The sequence below is a fragment of the Micromesistius poutassou genome (assembly GCF_964030765.1).
Source record: "Micromesistius poutassou genome assembly, chromosome: 18".
NCBI lineage: Eukaryota > Metazoa > Chordata > Actinopteri > Gadiformes > Gadidae > Micromesistius > Micromesistius poutassou.
In genome coordinates this window covers 4,503,084-4,525,353 of record NC_140288.1, presented here as the reverse complement: position 1 = coordinate 4,525,353, position 22,270 = coordinate 4,503,084, and the positions used below count along the sequence as shown (strand labels likewise).

Sequence of the window (22,270 nt, the reverse complement as noted above, 5' to 3'; positions counted from 1 at the left end):
TGCGATGGCTCAGGCATATGCACCAAACAACCATATGCACCATACAACCATATACACCATACAACCATATACACCATACAACCATATACACCATACAACCATATACACCATACAACCATATACACCAAACAACCATATACGCCAAACAACCATATACACCATACAACCATATACACCAAACAACCATATACACCATACAACCATATACACCATACAACCATATACACCATACAACCATATACACCAAACAACCATATACACCATACAACCATATATACCATACAACCATATACACCAAACAACCATATACACCATACAACCATATATACCATACAACCATATACACCATACACTACCACCTATACACCTTATGGACGTCCACATTTGGTTCCAGTCACTAAGGTCCCATTCTACATGTCATCTCTCTTTGCAGTCTTCCCTGCCTTGTTCATAGAGACTCATAAAGAGCGTCAGTGTGTTGTTCCTGTCAGACGGTCCTCAGTGGACAAACACTTATTGAACGTTCTGCTGGTTGCAGCTAAAAAGGCTTTAACCACAAAGTGGTTTTCGCAGAAGAGCCCAACTCTAAATGAATGAATGAATGGATGGACGTCACGATGGACATTTACAAGACGGGGAAAAGATAACAGCATTTGTCAGCATTTGTCAATCATAGATCAGAGCAATTCACCTCATGTTTTTTTCACAGATCAAAAGTCGTTTCACAAAGAAACAGACTTACTCCCTAACTGTTTTATAGTTATTTCTGCTTTGATTTGATTTCTTTACTGTATTGTGTATTGTGTCGGTACGTGTGTGCTTTTGAGAGACTGTTTCAAATTCGTGCTATTCATGTAACAATGATGAGCACACACAGAAGTTATGATAAATGCTGTTGGAATGTTTGACACTAAAAAAACTATTTAAAAATAAATTCCAAAAAAAAAAAAAAATGAAAAATAAGACGACGGCTCATTATCATAAAAATAAATAAATAAATAAATAAATAAAATAAAAGCGGGTCCTCTGACCATAGCTACTGTGGAGGTCTGTGTGGGGGCTGGCGGTGCAGTCCAGGTAGCGGAGGTGGTGGTGGGGGTAGAAGTTCTCTGGGACGGTGGTGTAGCCCTCCTCACACGACGCCTCCTTGGGGTCCAGGGACACTTTGGCACACTCGATCACGATGTCGTGGACCTCAAACTTTTTCCACCTGCGGGCGAAAAAAGGACTGGATTGGGTAGATTGGCGACACATGGTCCCCAATACACTTTTGCTCATTGGTTTGTTTGACAGGACGGTGTGGATTTACAAAGTACCCACATGTGTGTACTTACAAAGTACACACATGTGTACTTACAAAGTACCCACATGTGTGTACTTACAAAGTACCCACATGTGTGTGTACACGGGGACTCGTGAGGATCGTGAACGACGTGATCGTGAATCTACTTATACATTAGTTATTATATTTTTTTATTTTATTCTAATTACTCAGGTCAGTACTGTAGTTTATTTATTCATTTCGATTTTGTTTTTATTTTAATTTTACTGCACTGTTGAAGTAGCCTGAGACACAGGACAGGAACTTCATTGCCAGCGACTGCTTCCATAATTGTTGTGCATACGACAAATAAACAATCTCGAATCTTGAATCGTGAACGGAAGATGAATAGGTAGACGATCAATACGAAGTGATGGATCGCCAAAAAAGGCCTTTTGTGCGTGCATTTATTAGCCAATCTAAGCAAGTGTGGCAATAAAGAGAGAGGGGTATTATCGATCGATGCATTCACAGTGTGCATACGGCAGGGTGGAGTGTTGGTCAATAAGACGGCGGTCAAGTCATTCAGTATTGAACGGTGCGGCGGCGGTGCAGACCCACCTGGTGGGGTCCAGCTCGTGGTCCTTGGTCCCGGTCACTAGCTCCGGGTGGATACGGACGTGCTCCAGCATGGGCTGGGTGTTAGGGACAGGAGACAGGGCGAGGCTTCACAAACACTGCTTCAAACCGACTCACTTCTGGTTCAGTCGTCCATTGGTCCACATAGAGGGTCGACTATGGAGCACAGTCTTTCTAAAAGGTGCCATGACGTGCCACCGGGTGTGAGTGTGATTCGCCGTTACGAGCCGTTTTGGAACTCTGCCCCTTATGACATCACAGGTGGGCGTGTCCACCGTGTGATGGATAGATGAGCAACGTTTGCTACGGTCCACCGGGTAGGCCGGTGGACTGATCTATCACAGCGCACATCTAGGTGGACATGCCCACTTTCCGCCCCTTATGATGTCATAAGGGGCAGATTTCCAAAACGGCTTGTTAACGGCTAATCACACCACACCTGGTGGCGTGTCATGGCACCTTTAAAAGACGCATTAAAAAATATAGAATATAAAATAAACAGGTAGATACAAATATATGCAAATACACAGTAGCGGAAGTCACAGGCGTATATGCAGGTTAAGACATTACAAAACGTGTAATTACAGTCACTTAACAGTGCTAAATGAAATAGCGTACAACCGACGTAACCGCGACAGAGCAGGGTTACCTTGACGACCTCTTCGAAGGTCTCCATGTTCTCCTTCATGCTGTAGTGGGCTCTCAGGTAGGAGACAAAGTTGCAGGGGTACATGCCGTACAGCCGGTGGAACAGAGAGTAGACGCCGGCGTGCAGGTGGATCATGTACACCTCCGACACGTTGCCTAGCGGAGGGGGGGGGGGGACACGCAGAGAGGGAAGCGCGACACAAGGAGCTCAGGACACGTTCACTTTCATCTCTGCACTCCGCTTACTGCTGGGTCTACAACGGCTCAGCGGCCGGGAATCAGACGTGATTGAGAATTGGGAATTTTGAATCGGAATCAGAGACATGATTGAGAATTGGGAATTTGGAATTGGAATCAGAGACATGATTGAGAATTGCGATTTAGAATTGGAATCAGAGACATGATTGAGAATTGGAATTTAGAATCGGAATCAGAGACAAGATTGAGAATTGGAATTTAGAATTAGAATCAGACAAAAAGTTAAGGGAACTGGAATTAGCAACACGTGATTTGCTACGTATTTCTGCATTGGAATCAGCCACCTCAAGTTAGAACCGGACATTGAATCAGCGACGAGGTGTGAGAACCAGGAGGAGGATAGCGAACGTGTGTTCAGCGCTGGTATTAGAGAAGAGCCTACCGGGGTTCTTCTGGTTCCAGGAGGCCAGGCGTCCGAAGATGTCAAAGAAGTCCCCCAGGTGTTGCTTCCCGGCCTGAGGGATCATGGGTAATAGGGTGATGAGCACCAGCACGCCGGTGATGAGCACCACCACGTCCGTGTCCGTCTGGAAGGAGGAGAAGAGGAGGGGAGGGGAGGGAGGGAGGTGAATGAATGAGGGACCAGGGGAAGTACCAGACACACAACACCACTAACCAGAGCCCTCTAATGAGATGTTGAGAGAAGGGCCTGTTCCACAGCCTAGGGCGGTCTGGTCCAAGGGGAGAACTCTTACCTTACTATTATATTTTTAAGTGCATAGGCGCAATACCAACGCTAATTGCTTTTGTAACTTTTAACAATTGAGAATTCGAAGATCGAATTAATAGAACGCGATTTGACAAAGGCTGCGGTTAAAAAAACAAACTAGTCAGTAAGATTCGTATTTATTTTTCTTTTACAATTCAATAGTTGAACAAAGATGTTATAATATCAAATCAATTCATCTCGACACACAGCATTTCACATGTTGACTGCTTCCAATGTTGTGTTGGTCATACTATAGAATGATTTACTGCTTGTTTAGTGAATAATACAGAACAAAAGGAACTTTGAAAATAAATATTTGCATACTGAATCGCGTTCGCAATATTGGACGAAATAATCGCAATTATACTGTCGTTCAGCCCTAATTTGTATGGAGTACAAAGCAAAAACCCAAAGTAATCTGTCTTGATATTGGTACGGTGTAGAAACACATGTTAAGCAAGGCGTTGTAAGGAGGCTTGTTAGAGATATAAACCAACGCGTTTTAACCGAGGGGCGGTTCCTACCTTGAGACATTTGATGAGTGACACTAGCAGGGGGTAGCGGGTGATCTTGTGGATCCAGGAGGGCTGCTTCCGAACGACATGGCCCAGCAGCGTTAGGGTGGGCAGCCGGCATGTCTGTCTGGTCATGCACTCGTGCATCCTGTCCAGGAGGTGCTGAGAGACGGAGACAGGAGGGTCGTGCGATCAGCAACTTCTTCACACTCAAAAAGATGTCCTTGCAAGAAAGAATGACGCCGTAAGATATTTGTAAGACGCTACTCATAATCATTCTATTGTTATTGCTCTTGTTTTGGACGGATGCTTTTATGTGTGCCATGGTACCGTTTCAATAAATCTGAATATAATCTGATCATTTCATATTTATTAGAGAAAGTCATATTTTTTTATTGATTCATTGTTATTTGATTTCTTCATCCTACTTTATTTCATTTTATGCCCCCCTGATTTTAAACAATTATTACTCTGCATCTTTTAAACCAGGCGCAATTCTTCCCATATTCCACTGGTGGCGCTGTTGCTACCGATTACATGCATTAGTGACAGAGACAGATTCGAACGCACCTAGGTTTATGTTTTACTGCTGTAAGGCAATTAGGCTAATTCTGTACCTCTGTGTCCCCTTGCTGGCATTCCCTACACACCATTATGTTTGCCATAACTTAACCTAACATCGCTGTTAACAGTAAGTGTGTACACACTTACTTACTGCTTGAAATAAAGTGTGTGCGGATTTGCCAAATAAGTATACATGGGGTACCGTAATGGGGCTTGAATGCTGGGCCTAGGGCTGCTCGATTATGGAAAAAATAATAATCACATTTATTTTGGTCAATATTGAAATCTTGATTATTTTTGAGTTTCAAAACATGATGGATTTATTCATAATTTCTCTCCAAAAAAAAAACACTTTGTAAATTAGAACTTTGGAATTTCCCCTTAAAAAAATACACAAAATGGTCAAATAGAAAATAATGTCCAGATATGAATCCAGTTGTTCTGCAATTTCTATAAAAAATATATATATAAAAAAATAAAAAATAAAAAGAATAAAAAAATGTAATAATTTCAACTCGATTATATTAGTTTGGTGATCGTTTCACTCTAAAATCGAAATCGTGATCAAAATTAGATTAATTTCCCAGCTGGGCCAAACCCTGACAGTAACGAAAACAGTCTGAAAACTGCAAGGGAAAAAAAAAAGGAGAAAAAATCTTCCATTTCCCGTTTGTGTTCCTGGGAGTCGGTCCTTGACATTTTGAGGATTCAGCGTCAGGAAACGAAGCCAGGATGTCTCTTGTCAACTTGGGGGAAGCCCTCTGAGACAGCAACCATGAAAAAGGTCCACCCAAATAAACCCGACTGGAACCGCTCAAGCCCAGGAGGATTGACCTTTCAAATCCACCGCCCGCGCTGCCCGCTGTGATTAACGTCACTGAAGTGATGTTCAGGAAGGTTGATTGTGTTACACACTAGACTGAATCACTATTGTTGCACAATGTTGCAACCATGCACAGTGTGGGCCTTATTCACCTCATGGCCATCTTGGTTCTAAAAGCTAGCTTGGTGGTGGGGGGGGGGGATTTAATGCAGAGTTCCACAGTCGGTTCCCCCACCAAGCCAGCGTTAAGAACCAGGACTGAACCAACACGGGCGGTGAGTGAATAGCTTCCAGTGGTTATGCTCCAAGGAGGAAAAAAAGGAGCATTGCTCAGCAATGTGGACACGAGGTCGGGTTGAAGAGTTCACTCGTTTCCTTTCATCCTGGGAAGATAGTAGTGAGTCGCAGAGGGATTTGTAGCCCCGTCACCACCAATTATTGCGTGCCGTAAAACAGGCAACATATTATCGTCAGCCCGTCGAAAAAGGTTTGATAAATAACATTTCTCGATGCGCACCTTTCATCAGTACACTGTTGACTCACTCCCTGTTCAGTCTTTCCAACACGGGAATGATCAAATGAAACAGACTTTGAATGTAGGCTTGCATACGTCTTTTAATAATGGCCATCTCACAACCTACTGGTTCCACTGGTGCAAACCACTTATGGCTCCCAACTCAAGTATTGAAAACCCCTGTTCTAAAGTGTTCCAGAATGTGCCAGAGTGTTCCAGAGTGTTCCGGTGTGAGGCGGGCGTACCTTGTCATGGGGCTCCCTCACAGAGGACAGGATGTGCATGGCCTGGGCAGAGTTCGTCTCCAGGAAGTAGTCCACCAATCCGTTGAGCAGCATGGACCCTCGCTCTGAAAGACACACACACACACACACACACACCGCAGGGTCGAGACTCGAGGCTTAGGGGCAGGATGGTAGTCGTAGTCGCTAAGGTGATCCACCCCATGGTAGGAAAGATCTGATCCCCAGTGTGCACCTGTCAAAGCCCTGGACCACGATTTCCCATACCCGCTCATAAATGAATGATCGACAGGTTTCCAAAAAAAAATGCCACTTTGGATCAAAGCATCTGCTTGATGACTAAAGAGCTGGCTTATTCACATGAACAGAGTCGAGGCTATCCGCATTTTAGCACACGTTTAGCGGACGCTTTACCCAAAGCGACTCACAGAGAAGAACCAACCTACCAACCGGACTCTACCCACCGGTAGGCTGGGAGAAAAAAAAAAGAGAACATACAAAGAAACGTAAAGGGAGCACACGCCGACATGCTGAAGGGGCCAACATGAGGTCTTACCCGCGTTGAGGTGGTCGTTGATAAGGCCTCGGGTCTCCTCCAGCAAGCGGAGGTCCGAGGTGTCCAAGAGGGGGAGAAGGTCCACCACGTTGGGCTGCTCCCGAGCCATGCTGGTGGCAGTGCTGGAGGAGGTGGTGGAGGAGGAGGTGGTGGTGGTGGAGGTGGTGGAGGAGGAGGTGGATGCGGAGGCCGGGGGGTGAGGCTGGTCTCTCTCTTGGGGGGGGGGGAAGGGGGGGAGGGGAGGTGTCCTTGCCTGCCTACCGGCCCGGGCTGGGGGGCTCCTTGGGGCCGATGCACTCTCCAGGCTCCTCTGGGAGGAAAGAGTTCCCAGCAGAGTCAGAGCCGTGATCGGGGATTAGCAGGTCATGTGACGATCACAGCGCAACGTGTGATCGTTTGAGAGCGGGTTTTTTTGGGGTTTTTTAACGTCCGTTTGCGTGTGTGTGTGCGTGTGCGAGACGTTTTTCTTCCGAAGTACAACGACCGTAATCTTGCCTCTTTTTTTTTTTTTATGTGCGATAATGTTTTGATGTGGAATCAATTCAAAAAAGAAAATGGAGCGGTAACTTTTTTTTGTATACTTATGTCATCATGTGTATATTAGAAGCGTCTGATATGAACTAGAAAAGAAGCCAACCAGGGCAACATCAAAACACAAAGCAAGCAGAGCGCGGAAGGAGGAGCGATGTCTATTTGGAGTGACAACCACCACAGACAACGGGTCAGAACCAAACTTGGGTCTCTCAGGCCTACACAACCACCATAGGAATGCGTCAGTGCCGGTTCCTCAGTGTGTCTCTCTCTCTCTCTCTCTCTCTGGGACACAGACGGGCTCAGGTCAGAGGCACCACAAAAACAGGAGCCGCCCTGGTTGTTGACCTGAAGGAACTGTTCCTGGCAGCTCTCCGGACGCCCAGGATCACACAAAGAACCTTTATGCTCCCCGGGCCACTTCCATGTAAACACTGGAAATCACATTTGGCTGCGGACACGGACACACACACACACACACACACACACAGCCGTCCTCGCAACACTCACGCGCCTCGCCGAATTGACAGCCACGTATTGGTCTTGGATATGGCTGTTGTGTCGGGGACTTGTTCCGTTGACCACATCCACATTCAATGATCTTGTCTTGGCGAGCCCTCCCATATATGGTCCTTGTGTATATCTATGGTTCCAGTGCACCTCAAGAGGGGGGGGGGGGGACTTTAAAGTTTGACAATAAAAGTTAGACTTGGATGGGCTTCAAGGGCTACCCTGCCTGGAAACAACATGCTACCAGTGCCATCCATCACACCCAAGAACACTTGAAGGTTTATTGGTAGGCAAGAGGTGGTGTGAGAATGAACAGCAAAGTGTTTTCCTATGAATAGACCTGAGTATAGCGACCCACCACAGTCTGAGACAGAAGCCCTAATAGTTCTCCTCCTCAGAAATGTACTTGTTTATGAAAACTTACAAGTGGATTTGGCGGAGCGCTCGCAAAGGATTGTTCCACCCTAAAACCAACAGAGTGGTGAATATACGTTGTTTATTTTTCTCAGGAACTGCACCAACATTCCCCCAAACAATGAAGACTTATTTTATTTTATTGTCCATCACTCAGGATGCATTGCACCTAAAGCTGCATTTGCCCGGCTGGTCCATAACTAGACGATAACAAACTACAAAACATTACTTTTGCACTCTTTCGTAGTTAAGTACAGGACGTCTAGATGGGCAGCGGTGTAGCTTTATATGTTGGAACAGTGGAAAGCTGTTGATGGCAGAGACTACGGCAGGTGATTTTCATAACTGCTGCACTGTGGGACAATTTGGACAACAACATGATTGTTTGTTCTGGAGAGATCCGGCTTTAGCTCACTGGTCTGTGGCCACATCAGCTGCCTTGTTCAGTGCTGCTGCTGCTGCTGCTGCTGTTGCTGTTGTTGTTGTTGTTGCCGTCGTCGTCCCTGTGGTATTTCAGTGCATAGTAGTTCAAATGAAGGTATGTCGCTCCTTCCATTGGGAGAGCACTGACTCTGTACTTCTAATGCGTATTGGTCATCAGTTACAATGGCCATTTTGTGGGTTGACTTTGACTACCTCTCCTGTAGGAGAGACCAGTAGTTGTCTCTAATCTTGGCGAGACGGAGCGTAGCGATCCAAACAAGAATAGCTTTGACTAGGGAAAACTGGTCGGCTGCAAACCCTGAACATGAATAGGCATGTGTTTTTGGGATCAGGTGATCCTGTGTGATTTGAATGCATCCGATGGTTCACACATGTACTTATGGTTGACAGGATATTATGGGATGCATTGCATTTAAGACCATCCACAAAGAGCAGCAGCGGTCAACAAGGTTTCTGGGATTAGCAGTATGAAAAATTAAAATAATGACTAACTAAATAAATATATACAAGTTATACACACACTATAAATCTTGATCAGAAGATATAGATAGATAAGAGTGATAAATATGTATAGATGTATAGATAGATATGTTTATATAGATTGATAGAGTGAAAGATAGTGATAGTGATAGATATAGTGATAGATATAGTGATAGATAGAGTGATGGATAGAGTGATGGATAGAATCCTGTGATAATAAATCAAGCAGCTGTATTTAGATACACTGCTAACCAAATCAGTTTTTATTTATACTGATATTTAAGGTATCCAAAGTATTTGCCCAAAACCATTTGGACAATTGAGAGGCATGTTACTTCCTATAAAATCAAATGGATACCATCTAAAACACAAAGTTTGTGAAAAACATTGTGACGGTAAAGGTTGCAGAGACCCTGCAACTAAAAGGTCCTGTGGTAACCTATGACGCCTGTAATAAAGTGAGACGTTGGTTACTCACTTCTATTATTGCTTGTTTCCCAACAACTCCCCAAAGTTTGATTAACTGGTCTGTCATGCTGATACGTGATGTCGTCAAGGTGGACTGCTTTGCATGTGGCCATTCACATTAGGTCATGACTGTGACACACACACAACCCGTCACTGTTTCCCCATCATTTATACTTTACTAATCTTAATTCTAAAGACAGTTGGGAGTGGTTACAGATAAAGATTAAAAAAAAACCTTTATAAGTAAATTACAAAAACCTAACGGTTACCAAATGCATAGGCCTACATATGCATGTTATTAAAAGTGAATAAACAGACTCCATAGGCTGTAGTAATTGCTTCCATTGTAAACTTTTGTGGCCTGTGCTTTCATCTGAAAAATCCTATCCAGTCTAGATAAAATATCTTATTTTGTCAAGTTGTTCCTACCTTCTGCCAGAGAAGACAAAGGTCTGATACTGATGAACGCACAGTGACAGTCGAGCTATTACTTTTAGACGTACGAGGCCTATTTAGGAGGGGGCACACAACGAAAACACTGTTCATAAATGCAATGTGTTTGAGCATGAGGATATTAACACATATAACACAATGGTACGTATGAATGACGAAGTGGTATTCACGGTATATTAAGCATCTCGGATGCCACGCCGATTGCAGCTTTAAACGTCCAGAGATGTGATGAGTGTCTACGCCTCTAACTTGGCCGGTCATCGGTGCTGCTGTGTTGCCGAGAGCCCGACGAGAATTGCATCAGGAGGCAACTGATGTAAAAAAAAAATATATATATATATACAGGATGACTGACCATGGACGAAAAGCCAAATATATATTTTCTAGCATCAACCATTTTACAAGTTGGCAAGAATTGCGCAGACCTGAGGACTCGCACTTTGTAGTCAGCGGAGCAGCGGCTCGGAGCAGCGGCACTCACTCACTGCTTGTTGGTTGTCGTAAACAAGTCAGCCGAACAATGGGCAGGGTTCGTCTTACTTTATCCGATTATCCTCCCCGGGCGTGACACCGAAAACCCCCGACATTGTCTCAGCGCTGAGCGACACGGGGTCGAAATAGAGTGTGCGCCATCATAAAAACGATCAGCGATTCATTTAGGATGATATCAGCTGTATCCCTGAGTACAAGTGACTCTCATCGCCCAGCGCTACCATTAGCTGGAAATGAACGGGAGGAGGAGAGGGGGAAAAAAAGACAATTGACAGTCCCCATCGCTCACCGGAGACCCACGGGGCCCGACTCACATGCAAACAAACAGCATCGACTCTTGGAAGTATGTGCAGAAAACGGTAGACATGAAAAAAACGTAAGGTGTTTACCTGTTAGAGAAGCTCCACTCCACAGGGCGCCGCCATCTTGACCACCTCACAGCCCAACCCACCCGCTGTCCGCCTCCGCGCTCTGACAGCGCGCAAACTAATCCCGCAACAATCCCACTCGCACACATCGCGCCGTTAATAATGGACAGAACATCACGGAAAAAAGACGTTCATTGAGGCTGATCGTGAATCAGTCCATGTTGTCCGCGATTCAAAGACATATAATTGTAAACAGATAGGTCCCCGTCTTCAATTGGTGGAAGGATGAGTTAGTGCAATGCGGTTCGGCGTGACACAGGTGGAGCGCGCGAGGGCATAGGCTGAGAGGCTGGCCCTCCCGGCGCGGGAACTTTTAAGTTCTGCTGCGAAATATTAAAGAATATAACGAAGACATTGTATTGTTGTATGCAATGGCCTTGTAAGCGTAATAATAATAACAACAATAATAATAATAATAAAACTTTATTTTTTTTATGACGTGAAATGAATATGAAATGTCATTTTATCAAATTGTATTTCTCATTAAGAACACCCCGGAAAAAAAAGTGAGGCCTGAGTTTATAGTGAAATCATTTGTCCTGTGATTTATATATAAGGTATTAACGGCACGCATAAATATTGCTCTGTTTACTCTTCCGCTTCTTCTGACATGTTAAGTGTTTATAGATTAAAGGCTATAGCCTTTAATTCATGAGCACACATATTTGCAATACTAGACCAGACCTTTTTTTTTTTTTTAATATTTTTACTTACCTTTATCTACTACTTTACTCCTGTGTATAAGATGTATACAATTAATTCCGATTCGGATTCTATTCGACCTGTTTCAATGTGTCCTACGGCCTTTAAACCACAGTGCGTTCATCACGCTCTGAGGCGCCATACCACCAGCTGACCGGCAGAGGTCACCAGCGCGCCGTCTGAAGAAAGAAACCTAAAAAATAAATAAATAAATAAACAAATACAGTCGGGCAGTTTCCGTCCGGACTGTCACGTGATCAAGGTCTAAACAGAGGCGTCAGCAGCGCCGCGTGACGGACTAGGAATAATGATGTCCCATGTTTCGGTGGAGGAGGAGGAGGAACATAGTTGCGATCTCGATATGAACCTATCTTGAAGCGAGGCCAACTTGCCCCTGTGATCAAAGCGCTTTAAGTCGGCATGGAGTGTAGAACCGACAGCTGAAGACCCCCCGTTGATAAACAGGCCACTCTCTCTCCCCCTCAGCCGCGATGCAGGTGAGTCCTACTGTGCGAGATTGCAGCTGTTTTAGGCATGACCTGGCAGAAGTTATACGAAGTTTACTCTCGGGTGTATATTTGCTTATTACCGACAATGCATGTCATATGCTGTAGTCGTGCACCCGATGATTTGTGCAGGGGGGGCTTAGGTCTGGCTCTTTTTTGCAGCCTTGCTCAATAAAGGTCGGGCAGGAAAATTAGGAATCTGTGCAAATACGGGAGCTGCACTGCACTCCCTTGTGAATGTTAACCGATGTAGCCTCTTAAATAATCATCCGTATTCGAAGATGAATGTATATATGCTCATTTTAAGTCTCCCGAGAAATGTGGTCGGTTGTCATTAAGTAGGCTTAAGTATACATTTCAGCACGGGCAACTCAAAATAGTTTGAGTAAATAGTTTAGGATAGCAGATGGCTGAATCCACGAAGGGGGTGGGGTGGGGGGCACCGTGGATTCAACCATCTGCTATCTGGAACTATTTACTTGCAGACCTCATCATCTCTAAACCCACCCGTGGTTTCTCAAAGAAAGCCAACAGCCGCAGGATCGATACCTATCCTGGCTTTAACTTGTGTGTCTTTGTCATCGGTCATGTTAATTTATCCCAGATCTATTTGACCTGGTTAGGCCACTTTGTTGGGACTGTCCCGGCGGACTGCTAGGTTGGCAGTCACACACTTACATTACACTCCCTACACTGGAATGTATTCAGGTAACTTCCCCATATTAACCTCATAGTTAATGCTGTCGGTATCAATAATGAGGACACCCATAAGTACACTTTGTACATCTCATGCCAAAGATTTCAGATTTTCAGATTTCTGTAACTGTAACTGCTGAAATGCAAGTTAAAAGTGACACACACACACTTTCTTTCCAGGAAGATGTATAGGCCTACTTACTTCGGATAACAACAGCGGAATATAAACAATGCTGAAATGGGTATTTATATTTTACAACAGGGTATCAAGGCAAAGATAGTCAGTGTGGGAAATATCTTGAGATATGAACCAAATTTGAAGCATGGGGTTCTCTGGGCAGCTGTTCAGCTCTCCAGCTCTGACAATATGCCCTTTGTACCGCTGAGGGCTGCTCTAGATAGATGGCATAGCAAATTTGTCTCTGTCTCTCTGTCCATCGCTCAGTCTCTCTCTCCCTCCCTCCTTGTTTCCGTCTCCCTCTCTAACTGCTGTCGATGGACATGCATGCATGCCGCAGTATGTTTGTAGCTCTCTCCTGGAGAGCCCACCTCCATACTTTGGAAAACAGTTGTTCTAGGTTACAATCGTGGGTAAGGGCGCACTCCCACTAGGCCGTCGGTACCGTTGCCCGAGTACGTTTGCCCCCCTAAAGTCTAGATGGTTTGGCGAGTGTGAGCACGCCGTCCGTACTCAAGTACAGTTCAATTCCGTGGCCTCAGTACACTTCGGAGAGGTGTGCTCTGGCCACGGTACAGATGCTAATGAGCCGACACGCAGACACGCACGGATACGCGACCTATATGTTCAAGAGGCAACCGTACTCAGGCCCAGTTGAGGTTGCCTAGTGTGAGTGGTCGTACTTGAGTACGGTTCAGGGACACTTTGCCTAGTGTGAGTGCGCCCTTAAACGAGTCACGCTCTGCTCTGTCTCCTTCCCCAGATGACTTTTGATGCGTCCAGCAGCGTCACGCTCCTGTTTGACTTCTGGACCGTCACGGGACCGCCAGGTACGTGCTGGTGATGTTCCCATCCACGGTTCCACACACGGGTACCGGGGATACCGTGGTTCATAGTTACTTACCACAGGTTCGTACTGGATAACAAAGCATTGAAACTTAGGTGACCTGGGATCCAGCGGTCCTACTGGGTTACAGCAGAACCTCTGGTCCAGCAGTCCTACTGTGTTATAGCAGAACCTCTGGTCCAGTGGTCCTACTGTGTTATAGAACCTCTGGTCCAGCAGTCCTACTGTGTTATAGAACCTCTGGTCCAGCAGTCCTACTGGGTTATAGAACCTCTGGTCCAGCAGTCCTACTGGGTTATAGAACCTCTGGTCCAGCAGTCCTACTGTGTTATAGAACCTCTGGTCCAGCAGTCCTACTGTGTTATAGAACCTCTAGTCCAGCAGTCCTGCTACCGAAGATAACTCGTCACGTGAGTGGATGAAGCTTTTTGAAGAAGTGTTTTTTTCTACAGTGGCCAGTCTACATGGATTTGAAACCTTTTACAGACAATATCTGACAGTTTACTGGTGCTGGCTGAGTTAGTGTTCACCAATGACGCACTTACAGATGCTCCCCTCCAGCCATATGATTGGTCGAAACATCTATGTAGCAAAACAAATAATTTACTTTGGTAACCAAGGCTTATTTCTAGAGAATTCACTTTGGTAACCACCAAGGCTTGTTTCTAGAGAATTGACCTTGGTAACCAAGGCTTCGTTCTGGATAACAAAGCCGTTGTACCTGGGGGCCTTTAAGGTCCAGACTCGTGTAGCGTGTTGATTCAGTCAACAACATCATCAGCCTGAAATAACAATGGAGGTGCCCTAAAGCAAGATGTCTGCTAATCCCAAACCTTGCATGAGCTGTATCTGAATCCCCCGCAAGTCTCTTTGGATAATCGTGTCTGCTAGCAGCTAAACGACTAAATACTACATAGTTAATAGAACGGAGACACTTTTGCTACTGCAGCAGATGTGGTGTGGCTGTTAAAAAATGTGTGAACGTTAGACAATGACGTGTTTAACAATCATGTTTTTCGTGCATTTGTGTAAGTGCAAAGCTCACGTCAGAGTCATGCATGACTGTGACACACACACACACACACGACACACAACACACATGACTATGTGCTGTATAAGTGGAGCATGTGGTCACCCAAAGACAGCAATGTGTGCCTAAAGTGACATAATGCCTCACCACTCTATGACTGGCGCACCTACGACAACCTTAAACATAGTCTATGGCGACGACCGCCGTCTGGGATAGCCGTACCGTGGGGTTAGGGCCCGGCGTCACAGAGGGGAACCCGTTGTGGTCCCTCCCTGCTGTCACTGGCGAGGCAACGGCTGATTGTTAAAGGTTGTACCAGCGATGTTTGGTGACGTCTGTTGGTATTTGAAGCGAGATCCCAACCAATCAGAGCCGGCTCGCCCCCTCCCTTCCGTGTTTCGTGCAGCCAGTAAAAACGATCCTGAACCCCACAACACCCGCCCCCTTGTCGGTGATTGGTTGGAATAGAATTTATTTTGGTTTTGAGCGGTTGGTAGTACCGTTTTTTTTTGTGTACGATCTCGGAGCACAGGCTGCCTACAGAGACGTCTTTTGACAGCCTGTTTATCGGGTGGGCAGCTAGCGGATGGTGAAGAAAGATCGGGTGAATGTGATCATTTATGTCTCGGCCTAACATCGCTGATACAACCTTTAAAGTTGTTCATGTCACTGTGTTGCTGTTTGAACCCGTCCCGCGGGAGCGTAGAAGTGTGGATAACAAGCAGGCGAAGCAATCTGCATGAATCAATCGAGTGTCAACACACTCGGCACAGACATCTACAGCGGTCACGTTTGTTTTTGTGTATTGGTTTGCCGTCAACCGGCTTGTACAGCTTGTACTGGCTACGATATATCAAACAAAGGTTGCGTCAGATTACTCCACGATGCTGCAGAGTCGGCGCAATCAACCTTCGTAGCCCTAGAGTTATCAACATGACGTGTTGTGTGTTTTATTTAGTACATGACATAACTTTTTGTCACATGACACAACTTTTTGTTTGTGCATAATGTGTTAATAACGTGCATGTTGGTTCAGGGATGGTGCTGTCGGTGCTGGTGGTGTGCCTGCTGACGGTCTTCTTTGAGTTCCTGAAGATGTGGAGGATCTGGTTGGGGAGTCCACTCTCCGACCCCCAGTGCCTCAGGCCCAGCTCCCCCCCGCCGTGCGACGGGAGCCCCGGGGAGTGCATCTCCGTCCTGGCCCCCGGCCGCTCGCAGTCCTCCCTGGCCCCCATACAGCCCCCCGCCGACACGCCCGTCATCGCCAACAGGTAGGCGTCAGAGTTAGGGCGGGTTTGTAGCAGGTAGGGGGTTAGACAGTATACAGTGCATTAAGGAGCAGGTAGGGGTTAGACAGTACAGAGACAGGTCATTAAGGAGCAGGTAGGGGTTAGACAGTACAGAGACAGGTCATTAAGGAGCAGGTAGGGGTTAGACAGTACAGAGACAGGTCATTAAGGAGCAGGTAGGGGTTAGACAGTACAGAGACAGGTCATTAAGGAGCAGGTAGGGGTTAGACAGTACAGAGACAGGTCATTAAGGAGCAGGTAGGGGTTAGACAGTGCAGACAGGTCATTAAGGAGCAGGTAGGGGTTAGACAGTACAGAGACAGGTCATTAAGGAGCAGGTAGGGGTTAGACAGTACAGTGACAGGTCATTAAGGAGCAGGTAGGGGTTAGACAGTGGATACAGGACACTAAGGAGCAGGTAGGGGTAGAACATGTCATGGATAATAGGGCAGTTATGCTGCAAAACCAAATCAATTCAAATTTCATCACTACTTTACATGGCTGTCTCATTTTTACATTACATACATTACATACTACTTTACATACTTTCATACTTTACATTACTACATAACACGTTTGTAAGCTTTCGTTGAGACAGAGATTTTGCCGATGGTAGCAACGCCCATGCTTCTTTCAACTAATAGGATTAGTTAACGTGTTTAGTAACATATTTACCGTCATGCCTTACTGTCATCCACCTCAATAAGGGATCCCTCTGTTGAAACCAGACACGGCTACATATTTGCTGTTCATTCTGAGTTAATAAAGGGCGTGATGAGGTCCTAGTTTCCTTAAAACATTCTAAAACTATGAATAACACAGAAGTTTAATCAATATTGCCTGCTTCGTAACTTAGGCACGTGAGTTAGAACAAGATATAAGGGAATTGACCTATCGTTAATAGGAAAATGGCAGAGGCAGCTTGTTAAGGAAGGGTTAGACGGTGAATACAGAGAAGAGCAGATACAGTTTAGACTGTGACTACAGAGACTTGTCTCTGTAGTCAGAGTTCAGAGTACAGAGACTTGTCCCGTAACCAGTATCAGATAAGGGTTAGACATTGAATACAGAGACCAGGTGTTAAGGTAGGGGTTAGACTGTGATTAGATACATGTCATTAATTAGTTGCTAGGCGTATAAAGTAAATATCTATTGTGTTTTTAAATGTTCAATCTCCTTCTACAGGTGGATGCTGCACAGTATCCAGACAGCTCTCCACGTTCTCCAGGTGGGCCTGGGCTACATGCTAATGCTCTGTGTCATGTCCTACAATGTGTGGATCTTTCTGGGAGTCCTGTTGGGCGCCGGCATTGGCTACTTCCTGGCCTACCCTTTAATCGGACGGCTCTCAACCACCTGAACGACCTGGGCTAATTCCTGGGCTAACATTGAACCGGACAGATCCACAGTTGGAACTATCGCGGGTGTGGCTTGGGCTAATTCCTTTATTCACCCTGGATTTCAACACTGAGCAGAGAGGTTTCCCGTAGGTCGGCGTGTGCAGTATTTTCTTGATCGAAAATATGAAACGGTGCAAAAGAGAATCACGTTGCCATTTAGGGTCGTGAATTTCTCTGAAAATCTCTTTAATAATTTTTTTTCAAATCATCGTATTAACTACACTTCTGTCGTGTACAACGATAGTTGTTGATAGAATTACTTTTCCTCAAACACTTTAATCGTTTTTTAAAAACATATTTTACTAACATGCATGGCAAAAAAATCCATGCATACACAGTACTACAGAACTACATTTAGTATGTCTGTTTTATGTGCACACTGATGACTGGAGCGTCACGAAGCACCGATGGATGACTAGACTGTTGGCAGTTGGGTCAGCAGCAATCCCCTCTGGGTGTCACCCAGGTAACCCTGGCCTGGGAACATGAATGAGGGGATAGCCTGACTTGCACCTTACTAGATTTCCATTATAACGAGGTGTGTGTGTGTGTGTGTGTGTGTGTGTGTGTGTGTGTGTGTGTGTGTGTGTGTGTGTGTGTGTGTGTGTGTGTGTGTGTGTGTGTGTGTGTGTGTGTGTGTGTGTGTGAATGTAGGTAGAAGTTTGTAGTTTGTTTTAATGGTACTACCGATGGCCTATCAGTGTTTCGAATGATTTTGAAAATAAAATGTGTTTTTTTGATACCTTCTTTCATATTTCTCTTTCACATTATTTGGGAAGAAACTTGGGACCGTTGTGGCTGCTCAGGTCTTAAAATACCGATTTTAAGGAATGTTTTGTGAAAATATTTTTTTTTTTTCTTATATGTGTGCACATTTAAACAGCCACAGTGGGGAAACTTTATAAGACAACAGAGAAGGCCTTGATAAGGGTCAGGAACACAGCTGGTCTCAACAGCTGCACTGTTGTATATAGATATAAACCCACTTTTGGGGAGTCTTTATTGACTTGGCATATTGTGTCAACATGGTATGATATCAGGCCGACGTATGTAGGAACCAGGAAGGTAGATCCGTGGTTAAATGTGAATATGTAAATTAAGGAACAAAGGAACGGAGTTAAGGAATTAAGGAACACGATGACCCCATAAAATACCCTGCTGTGACTTGAGGCAGTAAGGTTGACGTAATCGGTATGTTTTATTCCATTAATACATAATTATGTAATGCAATTCATCCGTACATGTACAACGAATACGGTCGAAAACAACGATGAGGGCAAAGAGAAGTGACGTGCACAGAAGAGAGAGAGACCTCCGCTGTATAATTTATATAATAAATAAACAAGTTAACGAGTCATCAGTTATTTAGGCAAGCTCATGATCACAAAGTATAGTTTCCGGCAATGAATTATCAGGAAGTCATGTCTTTCAAATCAAGAGGGAAGTTTTAGAGGGAATTGAAACCCGTGATGATGAATGACCTAACATTCTGTTTTACAAAACCATGTAAAACCAGATCACCTGCATAGACTTAACAAGGCCCGTAGAAAGATCTTAAAAAGCAGTCTCTCATGGGGACAAAATGGATGGAAATATACAATTTCCCCCGCAAGTAACGCGATTACGGAATGATTACGTTAAACCCACCTCAGAACGACAGAAGCCAGCAGTAGACAAAATGGAGAGCTACAACTAATAGCTCCAGCGCCCCCTGCTGGTTCACCGCGGGGACAACCATCCTCGTGTTCCTGTAGTTATTTAGCCAACACTTTAATCCTTCCAAGGTCACCATTGAAATGCAATAAAACAAATGACCAGTAATTAGTCACAAACACAGGGTCAATTATTGAGTGTGAAAATGTGCTTGCCATATAGTTCCAGTTACAAAACATTGTATGTGCTTTGCTAGTAATTAATCGTACAAAACAACTAGATTCACGTGGCCGCCTGTCCTAGCGTGTTCAAAATCAACGTTACCCTTAACTGCCTCTTTTTCACTGCATCCTGTGTCCTTGACTCCGTAACGTTGAGTCAAACTCTCCATATAAAGCACTAAGCAGTCATTTCACTACAATCCGACCACAATCGCATCAACCATGTGTCGACGCTCGAACAGGAGGCAACTTAAAATCACGGCTAGGGGGAAATTATACAAACAGCAAGTCGTACGTTTCGTAAAATATACATCATACACCCTCGGAATCGGACGAAAAAAACAGCTTTGAAAATGTATTTAAAACCTAATAGTGAGACACCCTTGTAGGACTGCTTTTTTTTCCCATGTAAGCTGTCCACACAGGACGTACAGACACTCATCTGCCACTAGTAGGCACACCTGTACGCCTGCTCGTTAACGCTGCTAACTAATCAACCAATCAGGTGGCAGTATATATATCCCTGCACTGTCGTTGAAGGTACTTTTATAAAGGAAACTTAAAAAGGTTTCTGAAATGCTAAAGTATTTAAAGTTTCTAACAGTAGATACCACATCAGATGTAACTGAATTCGAAGTGAAGCGTTTAGTGTTATAAATAAGACGTATACGTTGGTACGATTTCAAAACCTAGAAATGTAGCCACGCATAGTTTGGAAAGATAAGACTGAAGAGATAATGCAAATGAAAGTCCTTGCTCATTATTTACCTTTTTTTGATTGAAGGTAAATAACAAATTTCTTAAATCTCACAGACGACGTCGGAGATTTGCACAGCTACCTTCTCCCCAAAGTTTTCCACCTTTTCCGCGTTTCCGCCCCCTCCTGTCAGACCGTTTCCGATTGGCTGGGGCCCAACCTCGTTCAACGCCTCGTCGGCCCTTGACGAGGCTTGCGCCGAGTCGGCGTCCGATTCCGTGTCCTTCCCGCCTTCCTGCACGGCGATATCAATTTCCTGTATGGCCCGCTCGATGTCGGTCACTTCCTGCGTCGTGGCCTTCCCCGAGAGCCTCTTCGCCATGTCCTGCGGCGACGCCACCCTCCGCGGGTCACCCCCCTCCACCAGGGTGCTCACCGACCTCACCTCCTCCACCGACCCGTCCTCCATCAGCACGGTGACCGCCGCCCCGTTGCTCCGCCCCCCCTCCCCCTCCTCCTCTTCGTTCTCCACCTCCACCACCGGGTTGATCAGACCCCGGATCTCGTGCACGCTGTCGGGGGACTTGGGCGACCGGGGGAGCATCCTGGCCTCGTCGTTGTCGTCCTCCTCCTCCTCCTCCTCCTCCTCCTCCTCCTCCGTTCCCAGTTTGCAGCGCCCGCCGTACTCTTCGCCCTCCTCTTCGGGGATCTGCTCCACGCCGGGCACCTCCATGCAGGACTCGTACGCCAGTGGCACCCCGTCCAGCTGGATCATGGACACCACCTGCCGCCGCCTCTTGGCCGCCGACGCCAGCCCGCCCCGGGGCCCCTCCTCCTGGGCCCCCCCCGCCTCCTCCCCCTCCTCCCCCTCCGGGTCGTCGGGGGAGAACTTGGTGGACCAGTCCACCGAGGGCGACTCGCCCAGCAGGTGCAGGTTGGGGTCGCTGTTGGTCAGGACCATGCTGTCCCGGTACAGGTTGTGGCGCCTCTGGACGGCCGCTTCCTTCACGGCTGGGGGGGGGGGAGGGAGAGAGGGGGAGAGAGGGAGAGGGGGGGGGGGGGAGAGAGGGAGAGAGGGGAGGGGGAGAGAGGGGAGAGAAGGGGAGAGAGGGGGAGAAGGGGAGAGAGGGGGAAGGGGGGGGAGAGAGGGGAAGAGAGGGGGAGGGGGGGAGAGAGGGGAGAGAGAGAGAGGGGGGAGAGAGGGGGAGAGGGGAGAGAGGGGGAGGGGGGAGAGAGGGGAGAGAGGGGGAGAAAGAGGGGGAAGAGAGAGGAAGAGGGAGAGAGAGGGGAGAGAGGGGAGGGGAGAGAGGGGAGAAAGGGAGCGAGGGAGAGAGAGGGGAGAGAAGGGAGAAAGGGGGAGGGAGGAGAAGAGGGTTAGTGACTGTGTTGATGAAAATGGAAAAAAGGGTTTTTCCTTCGTATAAATGACTTGCCAGCTGCCAAAATTAAAAGCCAAACGGCGGACCACCAATGGAAAATCCCGGCCGCCAAAAACAGAATAATTGAGGAAAAGGCGAATTAACTGGGAATGAATGTCAGTCCATTTAGATTTTATGGATGCGATGCGGTCTTTCGGTGGGGAATAAGAGAATGTGGGGATATGTCCGCCGACGGGAAATGACCCCATCGTTAAGGGCAGCATATGCGATATACACAGCAGTGCAGAGATTGTGTTTGTGTGTGCTTCGTTTGCGTACCTGTTTGTGCATGTGTGCTTGTGTTTGCGTACCTGTGTGTGTGTGTGTGTGTGTGTGTGTGTGTGTGTGTGTGTGCGTGCGTGTGTGTGCTCACCCATCATGATGTCCTTGGTGACAGAGTGCAGCACCACCTCCTCGAAGACGTTGTCCACCAATAGGAAGCGAGAGAAGTCCTCAAAGATGAGCTCCTTGAATTTAGGAAGCTCCTGCAGACGGTGAACATGAACCGGACCACGGGTTAGTTAGTGTTAGTTAGCGGGTTAAGGCCAAAGTATACTACTCCGTATCCGTAATCCGCTGTACGACTCCGTAACTATGGAGACCCCCCCCGAGCATTCGCAGTTCTCCGTCGGGATGTCGGATACGCGATGCAATTCGCCGCCCGATCGATTTTTTTTCCGATAC

The 22,270-nt window shown here is 46.1% G+C and overlaps 3 protein-coding genes across 4 annotated transcripts in view; 1 reads left to right on the top strand and 2 right to left on the bottom strand.

Moving 5' to 3' along the window:
* The window catches only part of LOC311363303 (hamartin-like), a 34,812-nt gene extending 23,776 nt beyond the window's left edge, over nucleotides 1–11,036 (bottom strand). Inside the window, 8 exon segments of the mRNA XM_084483262.1 lie at nucleotides 1,032–1,210; nucleotides 1,883–1,956; nucleotides 2,550–2,704; nucleotides 3,189–3,333; nucleotides 4,040–4,192; nucleotides 6,177–6,280; nucleotides 6,730–7,039; nucleotides 10,911–11,036. Coding sequence (XP_084339388.1) covers nucleotides 1,032–1,210; nucleotides 1,883–1,956; nucleotides 2,550–2,704; nucleotides 3,189–3,333; nucleotides 4,040–4,192; nucleotides 6,177–6,280; nucleotides 6,730–6,838 — 919 coding nt within the window. The 5' untranslated portion in view covers nucleotides 6,839–7,039; nucleotides 10,911–11,036.
* An 891-nt stretch (nucleotides 11,037–11,927) lies between these two features.
* Nucleotides 11,928–18,344, top strand: slc31a2 (solute carrier family 31 member 2). 2 transcript variants are annotated; one of them, XM_084483386.1, is made up of 4 exons: nucleotides 11,928–12,148; nucleotides 13,795–13,861; nucleotides 15,945–16,179; nucleotides 17,383–18,344. In XM_084483386.1, exons 1-4 carry the CDS (start codon nucleotides 12,143–12,145, stop codon nucleotides 17,555–17,557), a joined length of 483 nt encoding a protein of 160 aa, XP_084339512.1. In that variant the 5' UTR covers nucleotides 11,928–12,142; the 3' UTR covers nucleotides 17,558–18,344. The 2 variants fall into 2 exon arrangements, with proteins under 2 accessions (XP_084339512.1, XP_084339513.1); XM_084483387.1 differs by lacking the exon at nucleotides 13,795–13,861.
* Nucleotides 18,345–18,832: 488 nt separating this feature from the next.
* Nucleotides 18,833–22,270, bottom strand: part of niban2a (niban apoptosis regulator 2a) — a 35,378-nt gene continuing 31,940 nt past the window's right edge. The window contains exons 13-14 of the mRNA XM_084483382.1: nucleotides 21,960–22,071; nucleotides 18,833–21,179 (exon numbers count right to left, since the gene is read on the bottom strand). Of these exons, the coding sequence (XP_084339508.1) occupies nucleotides 20,272–21,179; nucleotides 21,960–22,071 (1,020 nt within the window). The 3' untranslated portion in view covers nucleotides 18,833–20,271. The remainder of the gene's footprint in view (nucleotides 21,180–21,959; nucleotides 22,072–22,270) is intronic.